General features: G+C 41.8%; 1 protein-coding gene across 1 annotated transcript in view; it reads right to left on the bottom strand.

The window, feature by feature from the left end:
* The window catches only part of POLA1 (DNA polymerase alpha 1, catalytic subunit), a 314044-nt gene that overhangs the window by 250580 nt on the left and 50982 nt on the right, over nt 1–12482 (bottom strand). The window contains exons 25-29 of the mRNA XM_055337985.1: nt 11208–11323; nt 5523–5589; nt 3797–3988; nt 3528–3588; nt 2863–2924 (exon numbers count right to left, since the gene is read on the bottom strand). Of these exons, the coding sequence (XP_055193960.1) occupies nt 2863–2924; nt 3528–3588; nt 3797–3988; nt 5523–5589; nt 11208–11323 (498 nt within the window). The remainder of the gene's footprint in view (nt 1–2862; nt 2925–3527; nt 3589–3796; nt 3989–5522; nt 5590–11207; nt 11324–12482) is intronic.

Raw genomic sequence — 12482 nt, 5'->3', positions numbered from 1 at the left:
CAGGGCGCGATCCTGGAGACCCGGGATCGAATCCCACATCGGGCTCCCGGTGCATGGAGCCTGCTTCTCCCTCTGCCTGTGTCTCTGCCTCTCTCTCTCTCTCTCTCTCTCTATCATAAATAAATAAAAAATAAAAAAATAAAAAAAAGAACTTGAAAAGCTAACAAGCAAACTTCTAAGATCTTCAGGTTGTTCTATTATTTTGCCCACTCCATCTTCTTACCAAAAAAACAAGTGTGATAAATTACAAAGGTATTCCAAAATCTCAGCCAACTGACTCTGATTTTACACTTCACCCCTCCTACCTTTTTAATAACCAAGAAACATTTGAAATCACAAAGGCCTAATAGTATATATGGAAAATGCTAGTAAACCCAAAGACCGATTACCACAGAGAATATTTCTATCCACCAGTGCTAATAATTATCACCAATACTTTAACAATCAGTTTTATTTTAGGAAATAATTTCTGTAGGTGGCTTTGAATCTTCTTCTAGAATAAGATTTCCAGGGAGCAACTGTGTAATTATTATTTCTCATTAACCTCACATTACTTTCAAGACCGACTTTCCACAGTTGTTATATTTTTTTTATTTGTGGGAAGGAGCAAAGGGGAAAGAGACAAGGAGGAAAGTAGAAACCAAGAATTTAAATCACATATGATTATTTCTAGATTTCTTTGAAACTCTGTTTTTTAGTGGAGAGAGTAGAGGATTCTTTTTATAGTTTAAGATTTGTTACTGCTATATTTTATATAACAGAAAAATTAAAATTGGGTTTAAACACCCTATTAAAGATCAAGCTAAACAAAAATATTGCCCTTAAAGTACAATGGATTAAGGAAGTGGGGGAGATCGCTGGACAAATTTGGGGCTTATCATTATCAACAGTGCCCTTTTAAGCTTGTGGATTTCTGAGCCAATGCAGAAAATGTAACAACAGGGATTTCCCAACAGCAAGAGGCACTCTCCAAGGGAGTAAATTGTCAACTATTGCCTCTTGTGAGAAACTTAAGAGTAACCTTGATCCAATCTCAATAGTCAACCTATGTATTATCACCCAGTTGGGGCATAGTGAGTGCATTTCCTAATACAAAAATAAGATGGTATTCTATCAGAAGCCACTGGATACGTACACAGAAATAAAATTTAAATAATTTTAAAGTAAACTTAGCCTAAGAAACTGAAAACATCCTTCTCTCACTTCAGCTAGCCCCTAAAATACCTATTTCTTCCCATGCAAAAAGGGCCTGTGTCTTCAAATGAGTATCGAAAAAGATGTCCTTTGGGGAATAAAAAGTAGAATATAAAGCAGAAGCACAGTCATGAAAGACATCATGAGATGGGGTAGACAACTCTACTGTGGTAGAAGCCTTACAATCAGGAAAATAAGGATTCCAATTCAAAAAAGTCACTTGTTATACTTCACCTCTTTGAGTCTTAGCTTCTGCATCTGCAAAACGGGAATGTTATGAATCATATCACTGAATTGTGGGGTTTTAATGAGGTAATTCATCTGGAAGCTTCTTATATATCACTGTTGTTAAATACACATTTTGCCTTTCCTCACTGTACCCTAAGCTCTATCTCTGTGAGATAGAGCTGTCAACAGAAGAGTGGCTCTGAACATTGTTTCATGCCAGCTAGATCTCCACTGACCAAGAGAGGAGCCACTAGCCACATGCGGATAATTAAAGTTAAATTTATTTTAATTATAATTAAATAAAACTCAAAATCAACACTAGCCAGATATCAAATGCTCACTAGCCACTTGGGCTAGTGGCCTACTATAATATAGTAGTGGCCCTATTATATTATATACTGCAGATGGAGAACATTTTCACCATCTCAAAGTCTACTGGACAGTGTTGGTCTAGACTCTAAGGCAGAAACATGTTTTCTGGGGCACCTGGGTGGCTCAGTGGTTGAGTACCTGCCTTTGGCTCAGGTCATGATCCCAGGGCCCTGGGATCGAGTCCTGCTTTGGGCTCCACATAGGGAGCCTGCTTCGCCTGTGTGTGTGTGTCTCTCTCTATCTCTCATACATACATAAATAAAATCTTTAAAAAAAGAAACATGTTTTCTGAAAAAGGGCCAGATGGCAAATATTTTAGGCTTTGCAGGCCATGCAAGTCCTGACCCTGATTACTCAATTCTTATAAAGCAAAAGCAGCCAGATAAAACATAAAAAAATGTGGTTGTGATCCAGTAAAATTTTATTAACAAAAATAAATGGCTGCCTAGATTTGGCCATTGGGCCACACTTTTGTCAACCCCTACGCTTGAGTATTCTGATTTCAGAATCTCAAAATGAACATTCTATCCATAACCATGAACTACCTCCTTAAGACTGAGTAGTCTCAAATCCACTGATGGGAATCAATATTTAGTGGAATGAAATGGAATTTAATATTTAACATAACTATTCTTTTACAAATTAAGAAAAACCCACACATGTGGGGCTCAAGCAGGTGAAGCTTATAGTGTTTACAAAGTGAAGTATCTCAAATCTGTTTGGTATCTGGCTCATCTTTCTAAAGCCAATAACTCTCAATCCATAACTCCCCTCCTCATCTATTCCTGGAATTGTGGACGTCTACATCCAACTGCCTACTTTACATGCCTAGAGATCTATTACAAATCTCGAAGCCAAAACAGAATTCCTAATTCCTCTCTCCCAGATCTCTCCATTTTAGTAAATGGCTCCATAAGCTAACCAGCTATAGGACTAAAAGGAGGCAATCCTCCTTCTCAGACTACTACTTACACCCCTCCAAACTCGCAACCCCTCACAAAATCCGACGCACTACTGGGCACACCAGACGCGAGACTTAGATCATGCGGCTATCCATATGACACATACGTTCCTCCCATCGCTCCTCACTTCTCGCCGAGGTTGCCGGAAGCGTGACAGCGACCTCAGATCTGCGCAGACCACACCCAAACTAGCCACTGTACGACACATCAATCTCAGAAGCAGCTGCGCCGCGCGCCCCGGGCTGCATAGCTAGAGCGCGTTATCCGCAGCAGTGCGACTCTCAACTCTACACTAAGCTAGACACCTACACAGTTGCTCCCTTTGATCTTCTAGAGAGTTATCTTGAGTCTACTCTACATTCAACCAAGCACCTTTCCCTTATTTTCCCAAACTAACCCTACTCCGCCGATTCACCACTCCCCCCACATGACAATCTAGTGTCTCACTCATTCACATCATCATTCCTCGCGATTCATTCTTCATCGCTTACACCGCTCGCGGCAATCTTCTCTTTAGACTGACCACTCTTTCTCGCGATTGCCGCGCGGATAGAGCATGTACATCGGTCTTAGTCATGCTGAGCGCTTCCCTCCCCTTCCAACCCAAATGTACCCCTTACTTACAGGCACCTTACACAATCTCGAGACACACCAAACTAAAATACACCCCTACGCTCCTCATAGACATGCTGAAGACAAAGACCGAATAGACGTCAGTGGCTCGAAACCAGCGACGTATACGTGCTGCTTACACGAAGAATGCGAACTTACCTGAGGTCAACACGTCAAGCGATTCAGAACAACGCACATAATCATGCTCGTAGCCAGCAGTCTGAAGTGGTTCAGTAAATCAAACGTGAGAGATGGGATGGAGCTCAAGACATGTCAGCTATATAAAAGATGACTCAATTAGGTTATAAATGCCTCTGTAGGGTGCTGTACGCAGAGTTGCATTTTGTTCTATCAAAAGGACAGGCAGAAGCACAGGGTGCACTTCGACAAGGATGTGACGAGACGTACAAATAACGTGAGGAACTGACCGGAGAGTTAGGTAGGAGGGTTACTGGACAGCCTAAGAGCAGTGCTCTCTTGAGATACCTCTGCTGCTCGGTGCGGCAAACAGGTGTAGGAAGACGAGATATTATAACGCTGAGTGGGTGACAGACCTTCACGGCACTCGTTACAGAGCGGTATGACAAAGTAACACAATTGCTCATGTGATCTTTGCTACGCTAGTGTAGAGGTGACGCACTTATCATGCGGGTCTCTTTGGCACGAGTCATGCTGTTGCACTATGGGACGTGGCGAGCAGAGTACACACACAGCCATTCTGACATCTGAAGGACTGTATAAGTCTCAATAGATGAGCATAAAGACATGAGCGAGCAATGAGATTCCTACTTACGATACATTATACAGCAGTAGGCACATACATGTACACACGAGCACGATCTCTGTGACATGATCCAGAGAGAGAGTCGAGGTGTGCACGTCGTGTTGATAGAGACACAACGACTATCAACACAATGCTCAGATCTGCTCTGACTGTTTGAGAGCGGTCTATCACACACTTGAGCATCGCACTAGACAAAGAGACTGGCTATGGTGGGTCACACAGGATGGAGACGAACTAGATACGACATTGAGCGTGACTCTAGAAACATGTGTGGCTCGAGCACTAGATGCAGAGGTGATTGACCACATTATGTCTGGGATTGGGATGCTCTGTGCAGGACACAAGAGTCATAAATACAAGACTAGACTGTGAGGAATATGTTTTGTGCGTGTGAGAATAACTGATCTAGATATCTGACGACTAGTTGGATAGAAAGAGGTCTAGGCATTCACTCACAGTAGATAGAGGTGAGAGGGATATTTAATAAGGGACATCAGACACCAGGGCAGTAGGGTGTGTTTTGAGTTGTGTGGAGAGTATTCCGTTTTATTCAACACGGTGGTGGGTTATTTTAGCTAGTGGGGCAGGGGACGGCTTGTGATAGGTCGCGCTGAGCAGCGAGGGTACAGGAGTAATGCGAGTGCAGAGGGTCCAATCAACAGATACTGTCATACTGCGAGGACACAAGTGTCATCACAGACACACGAGATAATTCACCTTATGCAGCACGAGGTATTGCACCCTGCACCTGGGGAGGTGCGTGTGTAGCAAAGCCACTTGAGGTGGTGACAGAGGCAGGTAAGCAGACATAGGCGTGCTGAGAATGAACATACGTTGTAGAGGATAAACGAGTATGGTACTAGGGGATAGGATATGAGTCTAGACATTTACGGGGCACGTTACTATCTATAGTAGATAGACGAACGAATTCGACTCTATAGTGTCAGTGATTGAGTGTCGAGGGTGAGCGAGTATGTTTTGGCGGGAGACTCAATCACGTAGAGTCACGCACAGGTATAGTGACGTGTGTATTGATTTGACAACAATACACCGTATGTTAGATATGAATGAACTGCAGAGCAACTAAGATACTCACAACAATGAAAGCAGTGATACATGGCCGTCGGTTATGATCACATGAACATATATCATTATCTTTATATACTTGTAATAGAGTCTTCTCAGAGGATGAAGAACTTTTAGGAGTTCTTGATTCACATCTCTCATATATTCAGAGGATACACGGGATGGGTGAAGGTGGCAGGAGAGTGGACAAAAGTATTCTCTCATTTCACAGACTCCACGCAGACAACTGACACATGAGGGTGCTGGATGTAGGTGAGTGGAACTGGACTTAGGAGCACACATACGCGATGTAGGTCTGATAGTTGATCTGGATCTGTGGAGTTGGTGTAGCGGACATACAATGGAGTACGACTAGAGGGAATACAGATTGGTGATCAATCTATGAGATACTAGAGACATGGGAATAGAGGGGGTTGGAGTGTTCTAGAGGTGTGCTCAGACATATAGTATCCTGATTTTTACAGGTTGGTGGAGGTCTAACTAGTTCTTTGTATTTATTTTAAGCGATGAGCACTCATGGAGCGGGACGATGATAGATCTAGTGATATATAGATTCTAGAAACAACTTAACACGAAGTTAACTGACATACTTTGAGGAGGTCGATGGTAAGTATTGTGCTGGGGTGGATACTTTGTAGAGGTGTTGGAGTTTTGGATGAAGACTAGGTGGTGAGTAGTTGAGTGCGGGAGTGTGAGAGTTAGTTATCTCTACTATTCCATGTTTCAAAGTATCTACACTATAGACATATGGTCTCTTGGATACAATTATTATAGTGGGTAGAGGCACGAGTCGTAAGGGTCTCTGTGTGGATAGTGTCTTCAGTACACATCTATATGTGTACAGTTCATTATGGGTGAGAACACACATTCATTGTTTGATGATCTGTACGCTCGGGAGTTGGTATAAGACAGAGACATGAGACCAACAGACTTAATGAGGTACGGAAAGGTTGTAAGGGAAATCGAAGCGAACATGTTTAGGGAAAGCGGAATTGTGGTTTAGATTAGTCTTAAAGATAGGAGATTGCTTAGGCGAGCGTCCGAGTATCTTGAGTTTAGTATGATGAGAGAGGCACAATCTAGTTGAGATCTCTTAGATTATTGCAGTATATACCAGAATGATCTATCGATGATTGGATGATATGGAACACACGGGACGGGTGGGTACAATCACATGGGGGGAAAGAGGTGAACAGAGTTGTGGAGTCAAACAGTAAAGTACTAGGACAGATATACACACAAGTGGGGACAAACACAATAGATGTCAGAAACACAACATAGGGAGAAGCACTCTGGATGTAAACAACAAGTTCATCGTGGAGGAGACATATTTAGTTTCTTTCTGCTCATTGCAACTGCACGACATGAACACACATATAGCAACATTACAGGTACGAGTGTGCATGATTGAGGATATGGTTGAGCAGACTAGTAGGGAATAGGATCATGGTGGGAAGATTGTGAGGGTGTCGCGTAGGTGAGAGGTCTGTGACAGTGTGTTAGCGTGGTGAGTCTATGTATCGAACATAGAATGAACAGCAGTAATCAGTTATGTTGTGGAGCAACGTGCCAAGGAGAGGACACACATGTGTGACTTGTAGATCATTGGTAGACACTAAGGAGTTGAGAGAGAGGCGCTACGTCTGTTATTTCTAGATAGGCGAGTAGGAGTGGTGACTATACATGTATGAGGGACACTATATCAAGTGAATTGAAGCAATAAGTGATCTAGGGGTACATCTTGTAGTTACTAGTGTAGTGCTAGACGAATCTCGCAACACATAATCTTGAGGGATCTATCGGGCACGAGGGAAGCAGAGCACAGAGCACGGGGCTTTCACACACACCACACACACAAGTGATATGAAATTGAAACATCATGTGGAGGATAATATACGATTGGTGTAGAGTTCTGGAAGAGATTTAGGTGTAGCACAGAGTACGATCTTACGACTCACTTTTGATGGATACATTAATCTACAATGAGATATATGACACAGTGGAGTGGTTATGAGGATGAGGAGCACACAGGTTGGATTAAGGTAGCGAGGAGTATCTACTTTAGACAGGAGGAAGTGGATGTGCAACGTAGTACATGAGTTGAGAGTCAAGAGGGATGAGTACACATATATAGGGAGTGAGGAGACACTCGACAGAGTATAAGTCACTATAAGTAATGTCGGTAGGATAGGTGAGGACTATGGCAGAGGTGAGTGTGTGCTTGATAGAGTTGGTAGAGAGGTATCTGTCACAAGCGTGTGGAAGAGAGGTGACTTGAAGGATCATATAGGACAGTAGACGTAGTGAGTCTACTTATTAGGTAGTTATAGGAGATTCGATAACTTACGAATAGTAGATACGAGAGGGTCACACATTGCACACGATGTCAGAGAGACGGTGATGATATTAGCGGTGACAGGAGACATTGAGAATTCTCTAGTACTACGAGCATTCTTAAAAGTGGAATGGCGACACAACATCGCAAGGCGAAGTCAACAAGTAGGGTTGTTGTGCGAAGAGAGGTATTAGGAAGGTGGGTGTATTTCTGGACTATACTCAGTAGGGAGCTGAAGGTTAGAAGCTGTGTGCATCAGTTGTCATTGATGTTTGTGGACAACTGAGGACACTCTACGATTATGTTAGGACCATAGGTTTTTATGAGACAATTTAGTGTATGGACAACTTTTGTGGGACAGGCGTATTTGGGTCTTATGAGTGTTGTTTCTATAGTAGTAGGAGGATTACTATGATACACAATTGAGGGCACATCGGATAAAGATGATAAATGGTATCTATTATTTGGACATTAACTCAGTGACAATATATGAATTCTATGTGTTCTAGTGGAGGATTTCAAGTGACTGTATAGTGCGAGAACAGCTTGGTGTGACACTATCTAAGGAAGTGCGGATACACTCTACACATGACGGAAGCGAGACACTACTCAGACTATCTCTTGCGAACTTGGACAACGTGCGTTGGGACAAAGCTGAGTAGAGCATCTGGATCTAGCATTGCGCACTCTCCGTGCAGTGTATATTCTGTGTATTTGGACTTTTGACAATGTTAATGTTCTTTTAGGATGGTCTCGAGGTATATATGCGGGAGTGAGTGGATTGTGAGTAGTAGATGCCATGAGGTGTATAGTTATGGGCACAGTGATATCTGTATATGTAATGCAAATGTAGTCTCTGTCTCTAGATGAAAACACAGGTGTAAGAGATGGTGAGAACTATCATACAGTTTTTGGGAGGGGGAGGATCAACAGGATGATTTGGGGAACACAGGTAATACTCATAGTGTATCTGCAGTCTCATAGTGCACGGAGGAGACAGGTCTGTGTACGGCACGAAGTCAATGAGAGGTAACACATGACTGCTATTAACAACTAGGTATGATCGATTTTTGGGCACAAAGGACACAATTAGAGAGTCACTTGGTAAGCAGTTTTATATTTGCGGGATGGGGGGGGAGAGAGGTGTCAGAGGGAGACTTGTGTCTTACAGGTGTACAAGAAAATGTGTGCAATTTACATTCTAAGGACACATACAGGGAGAGACAAGTTTGACATCATCACAAAATGGGGAGAACCAATATTCTCTCTCTGGAGAGTGGAAGATGGGAATCACATTTTTCTCGGGTATGAACTATAGATCACGAGGGAGTACGAGGGGGAGAGGGGTAGGAGTGCTGAGTTGTATATTTTCACATACGTTGGAGACATAGTAGGATAGTCTAGATGGGGGTAGGCGTGTATAATCTAACTATATTAGATGGGGTGTACGAGTATGGCAATACAATGATGTGAAAATGTGGTGTGAAGGGGGAAGACACAGAGAGTAAACAACAGAAGAGAACAAGACTAAACAAGACACATATGTGGGAGATGCACAACATGTGGTTGTTTTGTTTGGTGTTAGTGCCAGTTTGTTCTACTTGTTTGTTGACTGAGTTTCTACATATTAGACTCGTCAGAGCTAGTGACATGGATATGCGGAGGTATCAGAAGGTGGGACATGACTCTGATTGTAGTCAGAGCTGATGACGAGAGGGTGAGATGAAAATTGTGGTGTGAGTAAATCGAGAGGGTACAGGACAGTAAGTTGTGAAGAGAAGAGGAAAAGACGAAAATGGGAGACTGATATGAATTATTTGGAGAGTTTTGTTTTGTGATTTGAGATGGGGCTGTTCACACGGTGGGGCTCACGTGGGGGGGTGAGGATGTGTGATTATACATGTTGTGTGTGGATGGTAATAGATGATCTTCTCTGAGTGTGTCTCCTGAAGAGAATCTGGATTACAAGTGGACACAAGGAGGTACATGGGGTGGAGTGGACGATGGGGAAGAATGGTTCATAGACTAATGAGGTGAATTTGATGACAGTGTAGACAATTATTAGAGTCAGTGTGGCGCGAGAAACATGGTTGGGACACAAAAATGTTTTAATGCTAGAGTGGTTTGTATATCAAGGACATGTTAGTTTGATAGGTTTTAACAATTTTAGATGAGAGGGATAGTGTGATAATGGGGGTTAAGGATATAATGTATGTTGTATTATGTAAACTGGAAGGAATGTAGTAACAGTGATTATGCAGATGTGGGTTGTGGATACGGGCACAATTTGTCTCATGGATTGGGGTAAGATTTCTCTAAGATGTATAGTTAGTGGTACATTAGGTTGTTGACTAACTCGTAGATTGGTTGGAGCATAACACAGTGAATCTATTGTTCAAGCTTGGTTGACAAGGTTTGTATGTACGTTGGGAGTGGGTGGGAGAGTAGACTGGGAATGTATCTATTGGATTAGTGTAGTGCTATTGTTTATTATATCAAGAGGTTTGTTAAGTTAAATTAGGAATATAAATGGTATATGAGGCTAATGAGTACTATTTGTTTAGATTATGTTAGATTTTGAAAATCTAACAAGAAATTAGAGTATAATGTAGTTAATCAGTTACTAGCTTATGTGAAGAATTTTAAGTCGACTCTTAGAAGGGCTGGTAGGAGATGTACAGTGTTTGGAAAGTATGATTTTTTAAAAATTCATAAGGACTAGCATGGTTCTATTACAACATGTGTTGATTTGTCAAGGTATTTGTCTGTAGAGGATACTGTAGGAGGAAGGGAAGGAATGTTCGATGTACTGGGTGTTGGTGAAAGGCACAGTATGATGTGGGATTGTAATGTATGTTTAAAGTTATTTATGAGGAATTTGAAAATTTTTATTGTGAATTTGAGTATTAAATACGAGCGTGAGTTGGTGAAAGAATGTCCGAAGAGAAACAGGAAAATCGTAACTTCTTGTAGGGACTAAGATGTGAACTTAGATGTGTATAAACTAGTCACAAAAATTGAAATAGGTATAGCATAAAATAGACGTAGTATTTTGTAACAGATAATTGCACTAGTTGAATTCGACAAAATATTGTCTAAAGCAGAATTAAGATGAATACCTTCACATAGATTCTCCTAAAAAAAAAAACAGAAGAGAGAAAGAATCACTTGCCAAGTCATTCCTTGAAGGCACTCATTTTTTTTTAATGGCACAATTTCGATTTCTGGCTTAACACAGAGTATTGCATGCCACCCGACTTATTCTCCTATTACATATACAAAAACCTACCGCCAAACGACATAACACTCTGGATCAAAACATCAAAGCTATGCCAGCACATAAGCAAGACCCGAGAAGTGAAGAGCAGAGCACAAAGAACAGCCAACCAACATAACTAACAGACCTGACAACTCTACAAACAACATATAAAAAGGATTCTACAACGGCACAAACTCTCTGAGAGTTGCAACACTTATTAATCGCCGCAGGAGACACGATGAGAACGTTCACAGCACCACTGGCACATCATCATGATTAATTGCTACCATATTTTAAAGACTGAGCTAAAGAGGATAAAAAAGTACATGATTATCTCAATAGATTAAGGAACAAACTGCTGACAAAATCCAGCACCTGCGAGTTTGAGTGATCAAAAATCTTGGCAGAACAACCGGGAACACAAAAATGGCGAACTTCCCACCGCGGTCTGCTACAACACCCGACCTACGGAAAACCTCCATGACATTCATCTACCATTATGGTGGAAAATGAAAGAACTCTGGGAGAGATTCTTCTATTGCGACGTGCCCTAAGGACAAAAGAAGACATCCACAGGCGGTAGGCTCACGCTCTCTCGAGCAATCTCTATTCACATTCATTGTACTCGAACATCCTAGCCAGGGACAGACAAAAAAAATATATATATATATAAGGCATCCAGAGTATAAAAATTAAAAATTCCTCTCTATTGCAATACACATGGCGCTGGATCTAATGGGATGTAGAATAATCATTCACGTGGCCTGATCCATGCGAAGAATAGATTAGACGTATAGGGGTATATGATAGTAAATATAACGCATCGAGTGCAGTGGAGTATGCGAAGCACATCCTAGAGTCATTGAATAAGACAACCAGCAAGCGCGGAGCAGTTATGTGATCTTCACCTGACATCCAACATCAGAGTGATAGAGACCTCACCAAAAGCCTATCAAGAGAGAATAAATACTTCCAGGAATAAATTTATAACACTCAACACAAAAGTATTCACAAATTGATGAGCACCTTGACGTACAACTACTATAACAACACCTTCACATGCACGACAGCGATAGAAAAACCTAATTCACACAGTTGGAAAGGAACCTATTATCCTCTTCATGTGATGTCTCTGACGAATACCACACGACATTACGAGTGAGTGCGAGAGTAGCTACTTCATCCTCGCGCCCTACTACATCAATCACTACTACAGAGGACGCCAGCTACAATCCCTACCAAATCACAGGACCTTTCATGTGTTCATTAGAGATAAACAAGACATGACTTCCGCAAACGATAAGACAAACGATATGTGATAGCAGCGCATATCACACAGAATGGAATATTATCAGCACTAAATTCAGCGAGACACATGAAGTGGACGAATACTTGCGACAACAGACACAGATGCGAGAATCTTGTGAACAGGCATGTATCTGGCTATCTAGCGAGTTACTGAGTGCCGATCTCTCTCAAACCGTCGCGGTAGTTACCTATCAAAAGTGCACGAGAGAAAATAGACGTACCCAGTGATACACAAATTCAAAGGGGCATACATACCCTGATGTCTACAGAAGCATTATCAACAACAGCCGAACTATGGAAAGAGCCCAAATGTCCACTGACTGATGAATAAAGAGGAAATGG

The sequence above is a fragment of the Nyctereutes procyonoides genome, unplaced genomic scaffold (genome assembly GCF_905146905.1).
Source record: "Nyctereutes procyonoides isolate TBG_1078 unplaced genomic scaffold, NYPRO_anot_genome, whole genome shotgun sequence".
In the NCBI taxonomy this organism is placed as follows: domain Eukaryota; kingdom Metazoa; phylum Chordata; class Mammalia; order Carnivora; family Canidae; genus Nyctereutes; species Nyctereutes procyonoides.
This window is presented reverse-complemented; position numbering and strand designations above follow the sequence as displayed.